The following is a 24,496-nucleotide window of genomic DNA, read 5'->3' as shown; positions in this document are numbered from 1 at the left end:
ACTCTGAATATTTCCTTACTATAAACATTCAGAGGAGAGCTGTGGATCAATTAACTTCTATCTTAAAGGTGTTCAAAGTGCCTTATACCTTCCTCTTCTAAAAGTCAAAGAATGATTCTTGATAAGATAGATTACTTATGTTTATATTATATAGTGGTGAGATGGGGAGTGATAGTTAATCATAGAACACGCACCTCTTCTCTTTCCATCCATTGCTTGAAATATTCACCTGTCCTTATCTCAAAGACAATCTGGTAGTAAAAAATGTTACTTTGTGTAACATATCAGTGTATAATGCTTAAATTTCTCTTTTGGTCATCTTACTCTTAGAGACCCATCAAAAGACTGGACCTTTACCATCCAAGTACTCAGTTCCTCTTCATTCATGCAGCAGCAGCAGCAAATAGTGACATACACTTTTTCATAGAAGTGTATTTCATCAAATAAAAACAATTTATTTCACATTCTTCATGTAACAGTGCATCATAAGGCAGAAAATGCACCTTTACTAAGGCCTTCCTGAAAAGATCTTCAACACCTTATTGACTTGCTGTTAATGACAGATTGACAAAGTTCCTCCATATAAAAAGAGAAGATCAATCTGAATTGCCAATACATTTTCTTTGTACTCTGTTTTTCATCTTTTTCATATAAAAAAATGAAATTAATACATTTCTGAGAAAGATATACTTAGTTGCCTGGAATGGAAAATTAGTCAAAGCAATTAATGTTTTATAGTGGAAAGCGTTATCCAGCATATAAGTAGATTTTCTTTACATATACTGCCGATGAAATCTTCTTCTTTTACCTGGTGCCCTCTTGAGCCTAAATCTGTCTTTGAATAGGGATTTTTCATGTGTCTCTGTGGTGGGTTAACCTTGGCTAGCTATCAGGCCCCCACCAAGCTGTTCTCTCACTTTCCCACCTCAACAGGTCAGGGGAAGAAAATAAGATGAAAAAGCTCATGGGTAGAGATAAAAACAGGGAGATGACTCAGCAATTACTATAACAGGCAAAACAGACTCAACTTAGGAAAAATTAATTTAATTTATTGCCAAAGGTCCTGCCAGAAAACCTGCTCCAGTGTGGGCTCCTCTCCACAGGCAGCAGTTCCTGCTGGGAGCCTGCTCTTGTGTGGGCTCTTCACAGACTGCAACTTCGATCAGGGTACATCCACCTGCTCCAGTGTGGAGTCCTCCATGGGCTGCTCCACCATGGACCTCAATGGGCTGCAGGGGGATAACCTGCGTCACCATGTTCTTCATCATAGGCTGCAGGGGAATCTCTGCTCCAGTGCCTGGAACACTTCCTCCCCTTCCTTCTTCACCAACCTTGGTGTCTGCAGGGTTGTTTCTCTCACATATTCTCACTCCTCTCACAGCTGCTGTTGTGCAGCATTTTTTACCCTTTCTTAAATATGTTATCACAGAGTCACTACCACCGTCGTTGATTGTCTCAGCTTTGGCCAGTGACAGGTCCGTCTTGGAGCCAGCTGGAATTGTCTCCATTGGACATGGGGGAAGCCCCTGATATCATCACACAGATGCCACCACTGCAGCCCCTCCCACTACCAAAACCTTGCCACATAAACCCAATACACACTCCTTACAAAATTAAAATAAAATAATCTTTTCTTCTTTCCATTCCTTTTCTTCCTTTTAGACTCCTGGTGGAAGACCCTTGTATATGGGCAGAATGCCTCATAACCAAGCTTTCTTTCATGTTTCTATTCTGTGATACTACATCACAGTGACATTAGCACAAAGGACAAGTGAAAAACCTTTTAGCTGAATTTCTCTTCAAAGTGCCACTGGGAACTTATTTCCCTCCAACATAAGCTATCAAAGTATCCAATGAAGCATTGTCCTGGTTTAGCCAGGATAAGGTTAAGTTCCCCCAGCAGTGGGGGGGAGCTCTAGCCGGGTTATTCATACACCATGCGGTCGTCACATCCTGGCGCCAAAGCGGGACAGTCGGTTACCGCATGTACTGTGGGATTTGCTCTGTTCTCACTGCTGTATTGGTAGATATTTTGCTCTGTTCATTGTTATTACTGTTACTGTTATTGTTATTTGTTGTTGTTGGTTGTGTTGCTATTGCACTGTTGTATTAAACCTTTCCTTATTTCAGTCTTGGGCCTTTGTATTTCACTCCCTTTGTGGGGGAGGGGCAGCGGCCGCGTGGTCTCAGACCCCGGCAGGGGCTAAACCACCACAAGCATCTACCTTTAAAGTTTATCAAAATAGGCCTTTGTAGAAAGGCAGTCATGCTTTCTCCTTGGATTTCATGCTCAGTAGAAATTTTCGTAGCTTTAAAGCAGACCTAATAAATTTCAGGCATATGTTGCATCACATTTGTTCATCTAATTAGTTAAGAAATTAGTGTATTGATTGAACAGAAGGGTTTTTTGATTGTTTTTCCGATTAAGATTTTTCTGGGTTTTTTTCATAATTCAGGGTCTGTTCACAAATGTAGACCTCAAGTAAAATATAGGACAGAGAAAAATAAAAGTAATGTGGAAAGAACATAATTGTGAAATGCGTATTTTTTACATCTTCTCTTTTGCAACATAATTTAAGTACTATTTAAAGGACCCATAACATTAAAAGAAATTGAGTTGCATATATGATTAATTCATGCAGTGGGAAGCTGCTTATAAAGAATGCAATTTTATACATATGATCTTGAAATGAATAAAGCAACTTTTAATTTTGTCATTTCCCTTATAAATGTGGAATGCATTTAAAAATAATCTTGGCAGAGAAGCAAGGCTCTAACATAAAAATCTGTTTACAAAATAAATGTATACCATTAATGGACTCAAATTATGATAAAAAAGATTTTTCAATATGTGAAGACTAGTGAAATATTTGGAAACATTAATTTAACACACATGTAAAACCGTCCAAAGATCTAACTTTCTCTGGAATATGTTTTTTTCTATCAGAATTTTACCTGAAATTTCACACTGTGTTTTAATTCAATAAATATATGTAATAATACCTGCATATCAGCCTTTTAAAGCCACAGCTACTTCTAACTGATCATTTCTACTTCACCTGGAATTTGTGGTGCAGTTTCATGTTACATGTAATCCCATTTTAGTATGGGTTGCTGCTGAAAGGGGCAGTCACACTTTCTCTCTCCCTCTTGAGCCAACCACACAGCCTTTGTGTTTCCCATGTACAAAGTTACATGGCCCTTTTGCAAATAGGGTCTGTCTGGTGACCTAGTGGAAATCTAACCCTTTTGATGGTGCTCAGTGGATGTAGTTAAAGTGGCAGGCATGCATATACTCCTCTGTGAACCACAGACAAACTCAAGCTGTTTCTGCTCCTTTTCAGGCAGCCTTCTTTCTCCATGTGTGTTTCTTATCTTTCCCCATTCTCTACTGAAAAAAACTTCATTCATTCCCAGTCACATCCCTCTGCTGCTCTTTCCAAACTTGGTTCCCAGGGAAGGTTTCAACCCATCACAGCATCTCTCTGGGAAGCTGTGTCTGGGCCACATACATTTCACAAAGCAGGTGGCGATTTCTTAATAAAATATATGCACCAATATGATGTGTGTGGGTATATTACATATATACTTTTTTAAGACTATAGTCATCTGTGCTTTGAGTGATAACACCTATAAACTTATATGTGAGACTGAACAAAATCATAATGAGAAAAAGGAAAGTTTGGGAATCATGTGTCAGAGCCATGAAGATGGTTAAGGAGAATCTTTCATATGAGGAGAGGTTGGGAGAGATGGGACTCTTCAGCCTGGAGAAGAGAAGGCTCAGGGGGAATCTTATCAATGTCTATAAATACCTGATGGGAGGGAATGAAGATGAGGGAGCCAGACTCTTCTCGTAATACCCACTGATAGGACAAGAGGCAATGGGCACAAATTAAAAAACATGAAATTCCATCTGGACACAAAAACCCCACTTTTTTACTGTGAGGCTGATCAAACACTGAGACAGGTTGCCCAGAGGGGCTGTGGAGTCTCCATCTGTGAAGATATTCAAAGGTCATCATGACTCGTTCCTGTGCAACCTGCTCTAGCTGACCCTGTTTGAGCAGGAAGGGTGGACTAGATGATCACCAAAGGTCCCTTTTAACTTAAGTGATTCTGTGATTTTGTCTTCTAAATAATTCTGAAGACATACATTTTCCTATGAATATAAATATATTTTTAAAGGCACTGTTTCAAACAAATAGGGAACTAGAAGATTATTTGAAAATACTTGCAAACAAACAGGGATCTTTTTAAAACTCCTTTTCATCTGCTATTCCTGAATGATTTACTCCAGGCTTTTCAAAATAATTCTATATTAGGATAAGATGTTGCCTGATAAATTTCTGTTGGACTGGCTTTCTTCAAGTGAAGAAAATCAGGCTTGAAAAATAGGCTTCATATGAAAAAACCCCTTCAAATAAGTTGTTGTGATTTGAGCTCAGAGGGAAACTGAGCACCACGCAGCCGCTCACTCCCCCCTTCCCCCCCCCCCCCCAGTGCTGAGAAGGAGAAAGTAAAGCAAAAGGCTCGGGAATCAAGATAAGGACAGGGAGGGATGATTCACCCATTAAGGTCACAGGCAAAAGACAGACTCGCTAGGGGAAGAAAAAAAGAACATAAATTTAATACAGACACAAACAACAACAACACTTACCAGACAGAGTAGGACCGTGAGAAGCATTGCCACATCTTGAAAACACTTTCTGCCCACCCCTTCCTTCTTCCCAGGCTCAGCTTTGCTCCTGATATCTCTACCTCCTTTTCCCAGTGACGCAGGGAGCAGGGAATGGGGGTGCAGTCAGTCCTGCCACTTCTTCCACCTCGGGTGGGGGGACAACTTCTGGCATTCTTCCCCTGTTCCAGAGTGGTCCCCCTCTCACAGGAGACAGTCCTCCATAAACTTTCTCCAACATGAGTCCTTCCCACGGGCCGCAGTGCTTCCCAAGCTGTTCTGGCGTGGGATACCCCCACATGTTGCAGTCCTCCCAGCTCTGAACTACAACAGCAGGACTTCTTCTTCCCACAGGGTCCCAGCCTCCTTCAGGGGCAGTCACCTGCTCCGGTGTGGGTCCTCCACAGGCTGCAGGTTGGCATCTGCTCCACTGTAGATCTCCATGGGTGGCGGGGGGGGGGCGGCCTTGCCATCTCACCACAGGATAAAGGGGAGTCTCTGCACTGGCGCACCTCCCCCACTTCCTCCTCCATCCTTCCACTGACCTTGGTGTTCACACAGATGTTCTCTTCGCAACTCAGAATCAGAACTCCTACAACTCCTGCCAGGTTCCCCTTCTTAAATACGTTATCGCAGAGGCGCAGCTAATTGGCCCAGCCTTGGTGCAAAGGCAGATCCAACTTGGAGCCAGGGGAGCTTCAAGAATCTTCTCAGAGGGGCCCATTACTGTAGCCCCCTCCCCCACTACCAAAAACCCCCTCCACTCACTCAAACCCAGGACATAAATCTTGAAAAATTCTCTGATCAAGTCTGGCAAGCACTTGATGAATTATGAACAGGTTAATAAGAAACAATTTGAGGAGATAGACATATATTGATATCAAGATATCGTGATATCTTGATCCAGCTTTAGGATTAATCAGCTGGTCTTGTGAGTAAAAATTATACTTTTCTCATAGAATATATTTCTAATTTACCTGATAAATTGAAAGATGTCCTTTGAAATGATAACAAGTTAGTATTAATCAATCACTTCTAGTGCTTATTATCTTTGTTTCGTCTTTTTTTGTTTCCTAGTCTTATCTAGTTGTTGTTGTTTTACATTAATCCATTGCAAACTAGCTGTCTTAGTGTTTCTCAGCTAAATGTCTAAAAAGGTTAAGGGGAAAAAAACCCTCCTATGATATGGAACTAAGGAGTGACTCTTCTCAGAGCAGGTTGTGCCAAGAGAAAGCAACTGTGATTCTTGTCTGTAACATAGGCGTCAACCTTAATTCAGAAACAGCCTTGTTTTCCAGATGTCTGCGTAAGCAGTCTTTCAACTACCACCGGTGGAAGTGTGCCTGAATACACAACTGACCTCACTTAGCCTCTTCTGAAGTGCTTGCCATGTTGTTATCTATTTTTTGCCTTGACTTTTTAAACTTCTTTCTTTGTGGTTACCTAAGCACTATCTATCTCCATCTCGTCAACTCCCCATGTCTTTAATTGTCTGGTCTGAAACTCCATCTCTCTGCACACACACTCTCTAAAGTTCCCCATTTGCTCCAAATTAATTTTATCACATTTCTGTGGTGGAATTGTTTAACTGTATAATGATGAGGATAAAATTTACTGGTGGAGAACACTCCATGAAACCTATTTCAGCAAGTAAAAATCCTGAAGAGCAGAAACAACTTTCCTACCATAGTGGTCATATGGATGACCACTGTCAACTTGTAGAGAGTGTGGATCAGGGCTAAGCAAGGCATCCCACTCTGACATTGCACAGTGGACAAGGAGGTGAGCAAACTCCAGAGGTTTGGTGTTCTCCTTCAGCTGCTTCTGAAGATTATGCCCTTAAAGCCCAGCTCTGCTTCCAGGTGCAGAGTGTACTTCCCATGAGGAGGGTACTTCAGCTGTTTTTTCTGCCCCTGGAAAGACAGCAGGCTTGCAAGGTTGGCCTGAGGCATGACCAGGATATACTTACACAACAGTTTTGAGCATATCTGGCTTATAGCCACTCTTAGACATGCCTGTGAACAGCTATGTGGGGATAGGCACAGTCTCAGCTTCCTCATGGAAGTATGGGGCACATGCTCTACCTAACGAGGATGCTCACTGGACGTTGTACAGAGAGGCACATGCTAGCGATGTATTTGTCAGTGAATACTTGTGGGAGAATGGAGGACAAAAATTCTGTCCATAATGGAAATATTGGTTCAAAATCAAGAACTGGTGTCCCAGACTTCTTTCTGTTGCTGTGGATTGTGTCTTTGTTACATACTCTGTGTGTTTCCACTGACTAGAAAGTCTGTCATGAAGAGTGTAAGAAGATGGTTATGATAATAATGTTAAAATGTGTTTGGGGAAAAGTTGTAACAAGGGCATTAATTTGCTGTGGGGAGGTACATAGTGCAAGCTATTGTGGATAATTGTGGTTTTAGCACCTGAGTCAATGCCTTTAAATCCCAACAATCTGAGTTGGTGGATTATCTCGCTTACTTGAAAAAAATGATTGTCTGACTGCAGGCATGGAACCCGTTGTGCTGGAGAAGTGGCAGCCACTGCAAACAACTCACATTGTACAGTAGGAATTGCCTTTAATGCCAAGATTGGAGGTATGTGAAACAGTCTTCCACAAAAAAAAAAGTAACTAAAGAGTCATTTGTACCAAATGGTACATTCAGAACTTTCTAAACAAGAGGAGATTTGTATAGATAACTTGTAGCATGGTAGTTCAATACCAGTACTGAAGGAATTTGTCCGCAGTGATGCTTCTCCAGTGTTCCCTGGGACACCACCTCTCAGCACACACAGAAAAATAGAAAGCAAGGCCTTTGATGAAAACACAAACCCCAGAATTAGGACATTTAGGTTTTCTCAGAAATTCAAAGCTTTAACTGAGCTTTGACAAATCAGAAGCAAATGTACACATCACGAATATTTGCTTGCATATTGATCCCAAACAAAACACTGACATAGTTGTTAAACTAAAATAATTTTTGTGTTGTTTGGCTGTGGTCAGAAAGTATCTTCTTTTGATCCCTGTGTGTGATCAGATTATTACTTGAAATAAGAGATTTGATTGCAGTTTTTTATTCTGTTCAGCCAAGAGATTCCAAGTGATTTTTATCAATTCTTAGTCAATGGCTGCTTAATTAAGACATTTAGCTTGGTTCTTGAAATGACTGTCAAAATGTCATGTAATTATCTCTTAGTCTGTACCCTGCCTGTGCCAGTTTTTAACACTTCAAGTGAAGTTTTACTCTGTATTTTTGATGAAATCATGGAATTGGTATATTGGCTTTCAGTAAAAACACCTACAGCTCAAAATCATTAACTATTGATTTTCTGCCCCAAAATAGATGCCATCTGTGAAAAACAAAACATGTTTACCTACATATACTATAGACAACAGTTTAAAAATATGAGCAGGCATACTTGAGGCCATGTTTCTACAATTAATAGTACTGTATCTGATCAGGAGCTGCCCCCATGTCAGATAGAGCTAGTTTCAGTGCTGCCCAAAGCTGAGCCAATCAGCTACATTGGTAGTGACTCTATGATAACATATTTAAGTAAATGTAAAAAAATTATGCACAACAGCAGCTGTGAGAAAGAGGGTGAGAAAAAATATAAGAGAAACAACTCTGCAGACACCAAGGTCAGTGAAGGGAGGAGGTGCTCTGGGCACTGGAGCAGAGATTTCCCTGCAGCCTGTGGTGAAGACCATGGTGACGTAGGTTGTCCCTCTGTAGCCCATGAAGGTCCACAGTGGAGCAGCTATTCACCCTCATTAAAGACCCTCATTTTAGGAGAAGAAACTAGATTTGAGGTATAGCAATTACATTCTTACACAGAGAACACCTGCCGAGAGTGATGTTGAATTTGGTCCACCAAGATGGGTCTTTACTTCAAACCAAAATGTGAGTTGCTGCATCTCTGGACATGTAAGGGATAGTGAAGAGATCAAAGGGGAAAAAAAATCCTTTCCATTGATATTTCATCAAATACTGGCAGCTGAACAAATCTGATTAATGATCTTTGTGATGGAAAGTCATTGACAAGATATCCACCATTAATGCTCACTTTTTTTTTTTTAAATTTGTTTGTACTCTTTTTCTCATTTCAGCACATTTAAGAACTTCTGACCACAAAATAGATCAGAAAAAAGATTCTTAGAAAGTCTGAGTCTTCTTACAACAGCGTGAATGGGGAGTTAATCTGCAGATACAAAACTATGAGTGAAATTGCAATCTGGACATTCAGTTCTTTTACAGGCTGTGGAATGTTTCTTATGAATGTCTCAAATTAAGTGCTGCAGTATAAAAGGAAAAAGCAAAGCAAATAATAACTTCAAGTGAGAAATATAAACATTTCAAGGTTCAAGTCTTTTTTTAGGTTTTCTTTAGTATAAAAGATTCTTCTTAAAGTTCAAAGGCTATACAGTGGATAAATTGACTTGTAGGTAATTCTTAAAACTTGAAGAAAGACAAAAATATTGATTCCTATTTGTCTTTTTTCACATAGAACCTTTTTTTTTTTTTTCATCAGGGAAACACATATCCAAACAGATTGATTTTTTTTTTATTACAATAGAGATCTTTATGACCATTCAGTCCAATGTCCTACACAACAATTTTCTCTGGAAAAAAAGAAAGAACTTTTGAGTTTGATTGTCCTGTTCATTGTATCTTTTGTTCTGAAGGTGTACGGATGCTGGATGGAGATGTGACAGACATGGTGGAAGCAAAGTCTCTGAGCCTTAATCCTCAACACATCCACATCTACAGTGCCAGCTGGGGGCCTGATGATGATGGTAAGACTGTGGATGGACCTGCTTCTCTAGCGCGTCAGGCCTTTGAGAATGGCATCAGAATGGTAGGTTGGCATCAAAGTGCATATCCTGGATCTGCTCTTGTGTGCGGGTGTAAGGGCACATGTGCCCAGTATGTACAAGTGCACTGCAGGGGGAAGAGTCATATTCTTAAGGAAAGAAAAGCTTCATTTGTGTAAAATGAAAAATACATTTCCATTCTATAGCAAATAGATGTTCAATCACTAGATGTGCTTCCTGAAGTATCAGATAACTTTCTTCATTGTCAATTGGAATATATCATCCTCAGTGTCCTTTAAAACTGCCCCGAGGTAAAAATGTAATTCTGCAAGAAAGCTAAGACTGAAAAATGATACTTTGCACAGCAGTGCCAAATCATCAATTCTAAATTGCTATGAAATTATAAAACAAAAGCCTTTGACTTTTTCCTTTTGTTGTTCTGTTTTACTTATTTTCTTAATGGGAATTTGATGGATTTAATAGGAAACTGGGAGATAAAAAACATCTGCACTCATGATTCTTTTAGAGTGCATGTCTAATCTCAGAGAATATTTACTCTTTTTATAACTTACATATGCATTTCTCTAACAGTTTCTACAACTGCAGTTTCTGTGTGATATAGTCCAGAGAGCTTCAATAGTACAATACACAAAATCACAAACATCCCTATATGAAAAAATATAAGATCTTTTCAATTTTTTTTTAATAAATAACTGTCAAACAAATAAGACCACAGAAGGAAATGAGCAGTTAGAGGAAATTTGATGTCAGAGGCAAATTTTTAGTTCTTCCTTTCATCCTCCTGGTATGTTAAATAGATCAGGGAATTCCTGGGCTTCCAGTGCTCACACCTCTTTCCAGTATATAGGATTGGATGGAAAGCATTTTAAAGCTCTGTACTTGAAAGTTTGAGCATTATTTTGAGTGCAGCAGAAGACTTCCTAGTTCAGTGGTGAGTGTCTCTAGGATAAGAAAAGAGGAGATTAGTACAAAATGTTTATTTGAAGAGCCTGAGACTGTTGGACTAATACTGAACATAGTAACACTGTGCAGTAGAAGTGGAAAGTGCAGCTATTATTTAAGTCAATAGGAATTTTAACCGTGTGTGTCAAGACTGATTTTAGCAAACTGTAACTAACATTCAGCCTGGAAGACTTGTCTTGTGTAAGAGACAGTGTCTGCCATTGAGAGATTACATTAATTTAAGATATATCATGAAAAGTGGTCATAAACAGAAACAGGGTGTAGAGTGATAATAGAAAAAGTTACAAGAGTATCTGGTCGAGCTGACAGTCTGTATGGACAGTTCAGTGTTTCAGGTGTTTTACAGTATACTTGACTATAAGTTGTAAATAAATACAACATAAAATTCATACCCACTATCACTGTAACCACTGTATTGCAGCACAGGCCTAGGAGCTGTGAATTCTTCAGTTCTAGTCGCAGCTGCGTCACTGGTTTGTTTTCGCTTCCTCGGTAAAGTTGCATGAATTGCTTATTCTCTCCCTGACCCCCAGAATGTGGATAATACATGTGGACCTATCTGACAGGTGTGTTATGAAGAGCAATTATTGAAATGCTAAATGAATGACAAGGACTGAGTGCATCCTATGCTATGTAATATTAAAAACATGTCTCATAAAATCCAGTATTGTGAATGCTTTACCAACCATGCAGCAATGGACCACTGCCTTCCTTTCATTTGGTCATATGATGATCATTCAGTGTAGAGCTGCAGACTTACGCTTTTGCTTGTTGTACAGTATGTAACATGTTAACCCTAGCATAACAAAATACTCAAGCATGTACTTTATCCTGTGAGAAATTTCAGAGGCTTAGCAGTTAAACAGATTTAGGGACTCTGATTCTGCCCCCAGAGACCTCTGCCGTATTTAATAATCATTATTAGAATAGTTGTTCATAGAGCAATATAACTAGTCTGTGAGAAGACTGAATGCATGTCCATTATTGCTTCCCATGCACTGTCACTTCTCCTTTTAGCTGGAATATCAGCATACCCTAGCACCCCACTACAGTATACTACTCAATTTAAGAAGGATGTGAAGGTCCTTGAATGCATCCAGAGGAGGGCAACAAAGCTGGTGAAAGGTCTGGAAGGAATATCATATGAGGAGTGTCTAAGGACACTGGGTTTGTCTAGTTTGGAGAAAAGGAAGCTGAGGGGCAACCTCATTGCTCTCTACAGTTTCCTGAGGAGGGGAAGTGGAGAGGGAGGTGCTGATCTCTTCTCCCTGGGATCCAGTGAGAGGACACATAGGAATGGTTCAAAGCTGTGTCAGGTGAGGTTCAGACTTGCCATTAGGAAACATTTCTTTACTGAGAGGGTGGTCAAACACCAAAATGGGCTTCCTAGAGAGAAGATTGATGCCCCATGCCTGTCAGTGTTTAAGAGGCATTTGGACAATGTCCTTAATAACATGTTTTAATTTTTGTTCAGCCCTGAAGTGGTCAGGCAGTTGGATTACATGACCATTGTAGGTCCCTTCCAACAGGAATGAATCTATTCTATTCTATTCTACTCTTTGACAATGATCACACAGAAGAAAAACCAATAAAGTGTTGAAGAGACACTACTGGAACTGCAGGACACAAGGGAGGTTGAACAAAATAAGTTTTATATTTAAACATATGTATGTTGTAGTTTAAATACTGTATTTCATGTAGATTAGGCAATCATGAAAAGTTTAGCCCATTTTTCTATATCTGGAGAACTCAGCCATTTTCTCATCAAAATTTCAAATTCTGGATAAATCTGGTATAAATCAAGAATATAGATTAATTTTCCATGGGCAAGGATCTACCTACAAGCATTATTATTCTATTATTACTATAGCTGTAATATGAGAGAATACCCTACAGACCACAAATAAACTTCATTGTACTACTACATTGTCCTATATTTTCATAGATGACAGTATATAATGGAAACATAGTATTTTATTTTACACTTCTGAGCAGAACATGGCAGAAAAATAGCTTGCTATATTTCTTGACACAAGTAAAATTTTTAATTATTTTTTTAATGGTTGAACTTTTATTACATTTTATCAGCTTTCTTTTGTTCTGCCCAAAGTGGCCCATGCAGAGTTGGATAGATTTAAATATTTCCATGTATTTGAAAATGTTGTCTAGCTCTGACTGAGACCTTTTTCATTTCTGCTAAGGAAATAAAAGTTCTTTTCAAAACTTACATAAAACTGTGATAGTTTTGAAAATCTTACTAGCAAGAAAAAGGAAATGGTTAAGGTTAATACTTCTCTAATTTTCACAGTTTAAAATGTAATATATACTGAAAGACTTTACATTTATGTCTCAGTCATCACCTTACTTAGAGGCTTAGTTTGCAGGCCAAAAATAATTTTAAGATGAATCTGTTTTCCATATTGTCTTTAATAAAGCATGCCTTTCAGTTTTTGGATAAAGGTATCCTTTCTATTTTTCTTTACACTGTTGTAATGATTTAGCCCCTGCCGGGGTCTGAGACCACGCGGCCGCTGCCCCTCCCCCACAAAGGGAGTGAAATACAAAGCCCCAAGACTGAAATAAGGAAAGGTTTAATACAACAGTGCAACAGCAACACAACAAACAACAACAATAACAATAACAGTAATAGTGATAGCAATGAACAGAGCAAAATAGCTACCAAATCCAGCAGTTTGAAGCACGATGTACAAAACCACGAGTGCACCGCGCTCCCGCGCCAGGAAAATGTGACCTGTCAGGATGTGACGTCCGCATGGTATCTGAATAACCCGGCTAGAGCTCCCCCCCACTGCTGGGGAAACTTAACCCTATCCTGGTTAAACCAGGACAACTGTCATAAGATATTGAATTATAAAAGATGAAGCAAACAGGAGAAGAAAAGGCAAATTGTCTCTGTGCCAAAAATCAGATCATTGTCCAAGGTAAAGACTGGATAAATACCCTGCCAAACACGGATTTCCCCAAGCAGTCACAGTAATTGCACAAATAATAATAGGAGGACAAAAATGCATATTATGCTGTGTACAGACCTTGACCTTCCATTTTTAGAAATATTGAACTGAACAATGACTATTACATCTAGTACCTGTGAATTAAAGCAACATAGGTACAGAAAAGTTTAAAAAGACCTTCTTTCAGATCTATACAAAGGTTCAGGATTGGTATTCTTCATTTATTCTGCAAGTGCAACTGGATATTAATTTTTAAAAAAACAGGACAGAAAAAAGTACAGCCAAGGTTTTTTAAATGGATCTGAAAAGGAAAGTATGCTTGCTTTTTTATTTTGGAAAATTAGAGGTGGTACTGAATAATAATTAATTAAAGTATAATTAAACTGAATTATCTTTTTTTTACTAAATTAATGAAGTAAAAATGAAATGGATGCAAGAGCCACAGTTTCTTATTCAGTGTGATGTGAGACTGGGATCCTTGAAAAAGAGGCCTGGTGTAACTTTAGCTCTTATTATTCCAATTAACAGTTCATGCAGAGTGTTTTAGAACTATTATTATTTTTAAATCTGAGCTAATATGATTACTCCTTCCAAATCTGGCACAAAATAGCAAAGATAAATGACTATACATTGTTTTCCATAGAGTCTCACAGAGACAGAACATGCCATAAATTGAAATACAAAAATCGATTTCAAGAAAGGATACTGAATAACTGAATTTATGAAATGAAAATGTACACCAGAATTAAATATGCTTTAAAACTCTACCCAGGATCAGGGCAAAGGAAGACGAAACGAATTTTTAAAACCTTTCTTGCGTACAATGATTTTCTGTCACCTTCAGGGCATTTTGTTTAATTCTATTAAATTTACATACTTGGAGATTTTTACTAGTAAACGATTTCTATGCAAATAGCAAAGTTCCCTTTATATCATACTTCCAGTTGACAAAGTCCTATTTCTTTGAAATGGTGGTGTTATAAGGATGAAAAATTCTGGAAGCCTGTGTTTTAAATAGCAATATTTTAAAAGTTGTAGACCTAATAACCTCAAAAACAATTCCATTATAATCACACAGAACTTGCCTGAAAAAAATCAAAGGGTAGTATGTCCAAAAGTAACATATTCAAGATAAGATTGGATATATGATGTCATGAAGCACCCTGTGTTCAAGAATAAATAGGCTTAACATTGCAACATATGATTGTGACCAAATCATGTAATAAAAATTTGGGAAAAAAGGAAGAACAAAAAAGCCTTTCAAAAAGATAAAACCAAGGCACCAGTAGATTTTAAGATGACTGCCTCACATTTTACATGCTATAACCATTTGTACTCAGTTTACATGCCAAGGTTTTGGTAGTGGGGGAGGCTACAGGGGTGGCTTCTGTGAGATGTCAGAAGCTTCCCCCTTGTCCTATAGAGCCAGTGCCAGCTGGCTCCAAGACTGATCCGCTGCTGCCCAAAGCTGAGCCAGTCAGTGACACTCATGGCACATCTGTGATAACATATTTAAGAAAGGGTAAAAAGCGATGCATAACTGCATCTGTGAGAAAGAGGAGTGAGAATATGTGAGAGGAGCAACTCTGCAGACACCAAGGTCAGGGAAGAAGGAGGGGAAGGAGGTGCTCCAGGCGCCAGAGCAGAGATTCCCCTGCAGCCTGTGGTGAAGACCATGGTGACATGCAGGTTGTCCCCTTGCAGCCCATGGAGGACCACATCAGAGCAGATATCCACCCTGCAGCCCATGGAGGACCCCACACTGGATCAGGTGGATGTGCCCTGAAGGAAGCTGTGACACCATGGAGATCCCATGCAGGAGCAGGCTCCTGGCAGGACCTGTGGACCTGTGGAGAGGAGCCCACACAGGAGCAGGTTTTCTGGCAGGACTTGTGATGCCACGGGGGACACAAGTTGGAGCAGTCCATTTCCAAAGGACTGCACCTCGTGGAAAGGACCCATGCTGGAGCAGTTCTTGAAGAACTGCAGCCCAGGGGAAGGACCCATGTTGGAGAAGCTTGTGGAGGACTGTCTCTCGTGGGAAGAACCCCACACTGGAGCAGGGGAAGAGCATGAGGAGGAAGGAGTGACAGAGACAGCACGTAATGAACTGACCGCAACCCCCATTCCCTGTCCCCCTGCACTGCTAGGGGGGAGGAGGTAGAACAGCCAGGAGTGAAGTTGAGCCTGTGAAGAAGGGAGGGGTGGGGACTGGGTGTTTTTAGATTTGTTTTTATTTCTCATTATCCTACTCTCACTTTTGATTGGCAAGGAGACGTAAAGGTTTTGTGATCCCCTCGGGTTAAATTAAGGTGAAATGACACCAAACAATTGGTTAAAATGTTTTACTTGTGGTAGAAACAACCTAATCTTGGAAAAGTATAGTAAGCAATGTGGTCTCTTATAAATCTATAAGAAAGAAAAGAAAGGAAAGGAAAGAAAAGAAAAGGAAGGGAGAGAAAGAGAGTCAAAGAAACCAGATCACCACCCCAGGTTCCAGCGTTGTCTTAGGTCCAGTAATCTTGGGTGGTGGGTGCACACACAGCAAATTTCGTCTTATCTGCTGGTTTGCATACTAGACAAAGAGAGGCAGGTATTCTACGAACTCATTTGCATGAGAGACGAGGAAAGAGATGGAGCATGGGTTCTGCTCGTGTGTTGAGGTGGAATGGGGTGCATTAACCCTTTGCGTCGTTGGTCTTCATCTCCCCCTACCACCTTTACCTTTTCCTCAGTTTTTGTTTCTTGGGCAATTATACAGTCATTAGCTCCATCTGGTGTCAGGTGTTTTTCTCTCTTATCAGTCTTTTAGCTCTTCTTCAAGGCTATAGTTGTAATTTAAAGTGTAGGCATTAACACAGACATGTGGTTTTACTCAGTCTACGTCTCCCCCCTTTGAGGCTTATCTAGGGAATTTGGCTATACAACTGCAAGGGAGCGGAGCCATGCACCCTTCAATACACTCTGCACTTCCCTAGGCAGATAATTCATTCCTTACACTAACCACAAAGGCCACAATTTGTCCTTGAGGCTTTTTGTCTCAATGAATGTTTGAGGCATTAACTAACTCCTTCAGTTCCTCACAGCAGGTTGTCCCCCTGCAGCCTGCGGAGGTCCATGGTGGAGCAGATGCCTACCCTGCAGCCTGTGGAGGACCCCATACCGGAGTAGGTGGATGTTCCCTGAAAGAAGCTGAGAGCCCATGGAGAGCCCATGCAGGAGAAGGCTCCTGGAATGAACTGTGGCCCTTGGAAAGGAACCCATGATGGAGCAGTTCTTGAAGAACTGCAGCCTGTGGGAAGGACCATGTTGGAGATGTTCATGAAGGACTCCCATGGGAGTCCATGGTCTCCCATGGGAAGGACCCCACACTGAAGCAGGAGAAGAGTGTGAGGAGGAAGGAGCAGCAGAGATGAAGTGTTATGAACTGACCGCAACCCCCATTCCCTGTCCCCCTGCATCACTGGAGGGGGAGGAGGTAGAACAGCCAGGAGTGAAGTTGAACCTGTGAAGAAGGCAGGGGTAGGGGAAAGGTGATTTTAGCTTTGTTCTTATTTCTCCCTATCCTACTCTGTTACAATTAACTGGCAATATATTAAATTAATCTTCCCCAAGTTGAGTCTATTTTGCCCATTGTCCTGGTTTTGGCCAGGATAGAGTTAACTTCCCATGGGCTGAGAGGGAGCACAGCTGAAGGGCTGGGTCCTGATCGATCATTGGAGCATTCCATGTCATGTGACATCAAAGCTCAGCATATAGATGGGCGGGTGCTCTCTCATGGTGTTTTTTGGTTTTGGTTTCTGGGTTGGCTGGGTGGAGTTTCTCTGGTGTGGTCAGGTCGCTGCTGGGGACGAGCTCTGTACCCATCGCTGCTTGGTGAGCCACTACTGCATTTTACCCGTTTTGGACTATTATTATTACTGTTGTTTTTGCTAGTTTTTTTTTTATTTAGCCTACAAATTTCTTCTTTTGCCCCTCCTCTATTTCACCGGGGGGGGGGAGGAGCAAACAACTGGCCACATGGCGATTTGCTACCGGCTGAGTTCAAACCACAATACCCACGACAGTAATTTCTGACTGATCTCCCTGTCCTTATCTCAACCCATGAGCTTTTCCATCATATTTTCTCCCCCTGTCCTGATGAGGAGGGGAAGTGATAGAGCAGCTCGGTGGGCATATGTCAGCCATCCAAGCCCACCACAATTACCTACACAAAATAAATTATTCTGTTCTGCTTTGCAGGAGAATTGCACTATAACAAGCAAAGACAGAAATTGCTGTAAAGAGACTTGCAGTCAAATGTCCCAAAATAATTTCCAAAACGGCTATCATTTTATACACCAAATATTGTGGTGCGCAGAGATTAAGACCAGATTTTTAGAACTCTGTAATGTGCATGTTCATCTTGTACAGCTGTAGTTTGAGACTGAATGAACACATATCTGTGTGTATGCATATCTCAGATCATACACGGGTAAGTTTTGCATGCATCAGAGTTCATGCACAGTTTGAATTACTTAGCTAAAAGCTTCTTGAAAAAAACTACTTGGGAGAAGGACACAGAAAACATGACTTCCAGTATGCTGATGTACCCTGATGTTAGGTCCTGGCATTTATCTGTTACATATATTGCATATCCTCTATGATGCAATATCTGAATATGTAATGTATTTACTTCAGCATATTGAGCATATTGGGAGGCTCAGTATTACAGGTGGGGACTGACTGTGTACCAGAATTAACAAAGTTAGGTTGTTCATTTTTTAATATTGTAATTCTTCCTTCTGACATCATGAGACAGTATCAGTGGCTTGAAATAATTTTAATAGTTTGAAGAATTATTATCTAGTCCTAGGCTTCACCATAAACCAGGCCAGAAAATTTCATCTTATTATTACTGCAGCAATCTCCCTCTTTTCTTGATTTATCTATTACTTTCTGTTTACTCTCCATGTCTTGGGAAGAACCAGTCTTGACTGAAATACCCAGAGAGAACCTGTCCACAACTGTGCAAGTTGCTAACTACCTTCATTATTAAAAATATATACCTTATTGCTCATCTGAATTTGTTAGTTTCCCTTTCATTTTAAAATTCCTTTTCTGCTAAATTTATGATGAATCTTATAGTGTTAGAAATCTCCACATGTAAGTAAATGCAGATTTTGGACAAGTGCTCTCCTGGATAAATTAAATTGCAACATAGAACCGTAATACAGGAAACTACCTTGTAAGTCATTCAATACAGTTCTATCACAGGTATCATGTCCTGTAAATACATTTGGCAATTTCTATTTTAGAATGAGTTCAATTCCCCCCTCTCCCCCGTTTCTGTTGGGAGACTCACAGCAGTCACTAATTTATTGATTAGAGACTTTCCTCTAACTTATAGCCAGATTTACTCATGTGCAGTTTCTGCCCATTTGTGCTTTAACTTGAATAGCTTCTCTCCTCCCTTTTTGCTTGTGACATATTTATAGAACACAATCCCATCCCCCCTCAGCCTTCATTTTGCTTTGTTAAACAAGCCAGGATCATTAGTTACTACTTAAAAATTTGATTCTCCATCTTCTTACTCATGTTAGTTGTGCTTCTCTTCACACCTGCCAGCCTGAATTATTTTCTTGAATGCAGATTATCATAATTAATAAATTCATCATTAGCATGTCCTTGCTTTTGATGTTGAAATCACGTAATAACTCTGTTTCAATGGCTCATCCTTAAAATACTCTACTCATAACTTGCTCAAGCCCAGTGATTCTTCAGCACAGCCCACATCATCTCCAGTGCAGTCATTTTCACCTCCATCTCCATCTTGCTGTTATATTAATCTTAAGATCCTTCTGTTTTATTACTGATTTCTTTGAGGGATCAGTAAAAGTTTTGCAGAAACCAGATAGACTGTATCAAATACCTTTCTCTGTATAAAATAAGTCACCAGAGAAGAACTGAACAGATTTATCTGTCAGTCTAAAGTCAGTACATGTTGCATTTTAACATGTTTCCATTAACTTTGATGTCTCTTATTCTCTCCTTCAAAATCTGTTATAAAGCCTTGAACAATAATGTTTTCTATATTCAGTCTCTTTCTGTTAGAATTTCCAAACCACAGTTCTTCCTGTAGTTCTTTCCTGAAATACTTTCTGTTTTCCAGCATAATTTTTTCAAGTGTGGATACCAGAATAGGGCATAGACTTCTCTATGCAGGGGTAGTACCGTTTCCCTATTCCCCGCACATATTCATATTCATCCTGCTTACAGATCCAAGGATCAAACTAAATTTTATGGAATCTCATTGCCAATTGTTTATCTGCCATGACCGTAAACTCCCTTTCAGAGTCACTGTTTTCACAGAATCGTCTACGTTGGAAAGGACCTTGAAGATCATATAGTCCGACCTTTAACCTAACACTGACAGTTCCCAACTACACCATATCCCTCAGCGCTATGTCGACCCGACTCTTAAACACCTCCAGGGATGGGGACTCCACCACCTCCCTGGGCAGCCCATTCCAACGCCTAACAACCTGTTCTGTAAAGAAATACTTCCTAATATCCAGTCTAAACCTTCCCTGGCGCAACTTGAGGCCATTACCTCTTGTCCTATCGCTTGTTACTTGGTTAAAGAGGCTCATCCCCAGCTCTCTGCAACCTCCTTTCAGGTAGTTGTAGAGGGCGATGAGGTCTCCCCTCAGCCTCCTCTTCTCCAGACTAAACAACCCCAGTTCCCTCAGCCACTCCTCGTACGACATGTGCTCCAGACCCTTCACCAGCTTCGTTGCCCTTCTCTGGACACGCTCGAGTAATTCAATGTCCTTTTTGTAGTGAGGGGCCCAAAACTGAACACAGTCATCGAGGTGCGGCCTCACCAGTGCAGAGTACAGGGGCAAGATCCCTTCCCTGTCCCTGCTGGCCACGCTATTTCTGATACAGGCCAGGATGCCATTGGCCTTCTTGGCCACCTGGGCACACTGCTGGCTCATGTTCAGCCGGCTGTCAATCAACACCCCCAGGTCCCTCTCTGACTGGCAGCTCTCCAGCCACTGCTCCCCAAGCCTGTAGCGCTGCTGGGGGTTGTTGTGGCCAAAGTGCAGCACCCGGCATTTGGCCTTATTGAAACTCCTACAGTTGGCCTTAGCCCATCGCTCCAGCCTGTCCAGGTCTCTCTGCAGAGCCTCCCTACCCTCGAGCAGATCAACACTCCCACCCAACTTGGTGTCGTCTGTAAACTTCCTGGGGGTGCACTCGATCCCCTTGTCTAGATCATCAATAAAGATGTTAAACAGGAGTGGCCCCAAAACCGAGCCCTGGGGGACACCACTCGTGACCGGCCGCCAACTGGATTTAACTCCGTTCACCACAACTCTTTGGGCCCGGACATCCAGCCAGTTTTTTACCCAGCAAAGCGTGTGCCCATCCAAGCCTCGAGCAGCCAGTTTTGCCAGGAGAATGCTGTGGGAAATGGTGTCAAAGGCCTTACTGAAGTCAAGGTAAACTACATCCACAGCCTTTCCCTCATCCAATAAGCAGGTCGCCCTGTCGTAGAAGGAGATCAGGTTTGTCAAGCAGGACCTGCCTTTCATAAACCCATGCTGACTGGGCCTCATCACCTGGTTGTCCTGCATGTGTTGTGTGATGGTACTCAGGATGAGCTGCTCCATCAGCTTCCCGGGCACCGATGTCAAGCTGACAGGCCTGTAATTTCCTGGATCATCCTTCCGACCCTTCTTATAGATGGGCGTCACATTGGCCAGTTTCCAATCTGTCGGGACCTCCCCGGTCAGCCAGCACTGCTGGTAAATGCTGGAAAGCGGCTTGGCGAGCACCCCAGCCAGCTCCTTCAGCACCCTTGGGTGTATCCCATCCGGTCCCATAGACTTGTGTGTGTCTATGTGGTGTAGCAGGTCACTGACTCTCTCCTGGTTTGCGGGGGGGTCGTTCTCCCAGTCTCTGTCTTCTGGCTGAGGAGGCTGGATTCCCTCAGTACAAGTGGTCTTGTTATTAAAGACTGAGGCAAAGAAGGCATTAAGCACCTCAGCCTTCTCCTCATCACTGGTTACCATGTTTCCTCCTGCATCCAGCAGGGGATGGAGGCTCTCCCTGGTCTTTCTTTTGCTACTGACGTACTTATAGAAACATTTCTTGTTGTCCTTGATTGCTGAAGCCAGAGTAATTTCCAGCTGGGCTTTAGACCTCGTGATTTCCGCCCTGCATAGCCTCACAGCGTCTTTGTAATCAGTGTGAGTGGCTAGCCCCTTCTTCCAAAGGCTGTAAACTCTCCTTTTCTCCCTGAGTTGCAGCCAAAGCTCCCTGTTCAGCCAGGGTGGTCTTCTCTGTCGCCGGCTTCTCTTGCAGCACCAGGGGACTGCCTGCTCCTGAGCCATTAACACTTCCTTCTTAAAGAGTGCCCAGCCTTCCTGGACCCCTATACCCTTCAGGATCGTCTCCCAAGGGATCCTTTCAAGCAGGTGCCTAAACAAGACAAAGTCAGCCCTTTGGAAGTCCAGGATGTCAGTTCTGCTTAGCCCTCTCCTGGCCTCTCTAAGAATAGAGAACTCTTATTTCATGATCGCTGTGCCCTAGTCATCCTCCGACCGCCACATCATCCACCAGTCCTCCTCTGTTCACAAAGAGGAGGTCCAGCAGGGCACCTTCTCTGGTTGGTTCACTCACTAGCTGTGTCAGGAAGTTATCTGCCACACATTCCAGGAATCTTCGGGACTGGTCCCGCTCTGCTGTGTTGTATTTCCAGCAGATGTCTGGGAAGTTAAAGTCTCCCACAAGAATAAGGGCAAGTGATCGTGAAATTTCTCCTAAATACGTATAGAATATTTCATCCACCTCTCTGTCCTGGGTGGGTGGCCTATAGTAGACTCCTACTACAACTTCTGCCCTGTTGGCCTTCCCCCTGATTGTAACGTAAAGACACTCCACCCTGTCTTCACTACACTTGTACTCAAATCAATCATAACAGTCCCTAACATACAGCGCCACCCCACTGCCTCTTCTTCCTTGTCTATCCCTCCTAAAGAGCTTGTAGCCATCAATTGGCACACTCCAGTCATGGGAGACATCCCACCATGTTTCTGTAATAGCCACTACGTCATAATTTTCCTGTTTCATCATGGCTTCAAGCTCCTCCTGTTTGTTACCCATGCTGTGTGCATTGGTATACATGCACTTCAGATGGGCTGATGTTTTGCCCCCTTCCCCCTTCAAATCTAGTTTAAAGCTCTGTCAATGAGCCCAGCTAACTCCTGCCCCAAGATCCTCTTCCCCCTCTGGGACAGGTGCATTCCATCTAATGCCAAAAGGTCTGGTGCCCTGTATACCAACCCATGATTGAAAAATCCAAAGCCCTGACGGTAACACCAGTCTTGGAGCCACAAGTTCATCTGTTGGGTTCTCCTGTATTCTTCTTCATCCATCCCCCCAACTGAAGGGATGGAGGAGAACACAATTTGTGCCCCCGACCCCTTAATCACTTTCCCCAAGGACCTGAAATCTCTCTTCATTGCTTTAGGACTTCTCCTAGTAATGTCGTCACTACCTACTTGAAAAACCAGGAGAGGGTAGAAGTCCTTGGGTCTTACTAGATTGGGGAGTTTTGCCTTGAGGTCCTTGACCCAGGCCCCAGGGAGGCAGCAGACTTCCCTATGAAATGGGTCCGGTCTGCATATGGGGCCTTCGATACCCCTCAGAATGGAGTCACCCACTACAATGACTCTTCTGGGGTTCTTTTTAGAACTGGTTTTAATACCTGGTCTAGAATGACCCGGCCTTGGTGGACCTTGGTCTTCCTCCTTGTTTGTCTCATTTCCTTCCTCCTTCTCTTCCTCACTCAAAAGTTCCAGGGCCCCGAACAATTGGTTGTCCAACCTCCTGTATGTGTTACCTACAGTCTTCATTTCTAGGTCTATTACCTTGCATTTGGCTGATATGTATCTCAGAATGCCTTTTGGAAGTACAGTTTATACCTGATGTGATCTAGTTTTCTCCAAACTGAGATTACCAAGCAAAAATCAGGATACGTGGCAACCTTAACATTAAGCTAATAATAAATCTTTGATCTTCCATTTGCATGTAGTTAGCAACTTTCAGCATTCAGCCAAAGCAAAATTAGGGATACTGTCTTCCAGTAAATGAAATAGTCAAGTTTAGGCTCAGGTATAACTGGATGAACTATGATACTATGCACATTATTTTCTTTTGGAAATATATAAATAAAGCTATTGTTAAAATTCTTCTCCTTCACTTTGTGTGGAAAGTGAGGTTTTTCACAGATGGTCAGAAAAAGAAATTTTCAAAAACCAGAATTTTCAGAAAATTAAATTCTGTACCAGAAATGTTCTTAAATTACATTCAATGGAATATACAAATCCAAAAGGCAGGAAAACTTGGAATGAGAGTTACAGGAAAATATACCTCAAAACGTACAGTTTCCTTATAATGTCACAAAGTATACTGGAAACAGAAATTGTTTAGTCACCTCATCCCATCTCTCACTCCTATATGGAAATTGCTGTAACAAGCCAGAATAGCATTACTGCTGTTGGAGTAGTTGTCAAAAGGGACCTCTGGTTTTGGGTGCCTAACTTAAAACAGGTGTTATATTTGAAAATAAAGAACCCACACCATTCTTGATGTGGGGTAGTCTTAAGATGGAATGCCAATACTGAAAAGGAACTTCAGCAAAACACTTGAAGTATATGCATTTCAGAGAGTGCATTTTTTGAAACATAAATCTGGTTACTTTGCATGGGCAAATCACTTATTCCCTTTCTTCATAGAATTGTCGGGACTTGAACAACGGCAGAATATATGCATCATGTGGGATAAAAAATAGATTTCTTGAAGCCAAATTGCTGGAATTTTGGCCTCAAGAATTTTCTGTACATAGAATTTAACATAAATTTAAGGCACAAAACATTGAGGCCAATGATTTTGCACACAGTCTAAGTGCATTGTTTCTTCCCAAACAAATGCTATGGGATACCAACTGAACAAAGGGATTACTGCAGTCCTCAGTCTGCAGAGGTAGCAGCA

General features: G+C 41.4%; 1 protein-coding gene across 4 annotated transcripts in view; it reads left to right on the top strand.

The window, feature by feature from the left end:
- The window catches only part of LOC141917749 (proprotein convertase subtilisin/kexin type 5-like), a 256,235-nt gene that overhangs the window by 122,195 nt on the left and 109,544 nt on the right, over window positions 1-24,496 (top strand). For all 4 annotated transcript variants that reach the window (XM_074811170.1, XM_074811169.1, XM_074811172.1 and 1 more), the window contains 2 exons: window positions 7,190-7,278; window positions 9,369-9,541. In XM_074811170.1, coding sequence (XP_074667271.1) covers window positions 7,190-7,278; window positions 9,369-9,541 — 262 coding nt within the window. The remainder of the gene's footprint in view (window positions 1-7,189; window positions 7,279-9,368; window positions 9,542-24,496) is intronic.

Source organism: Strix aluco, chromosome W (genome assembly GCF_031877795.1).
Source record: "Strix aluco isolate bStrAlu1 chromosome W, bStrAlu1.hap1, whole genome shotgun sequence".
Taxonomy (NCBI): Eukaryota; Metazoa; Chordata; class Aves; order Strigiformes; family Strigidae; genus Strix; species Strix aluco.
This window is presented reverse-complemented; position numbering and strand designations above follow the sequence as displayed.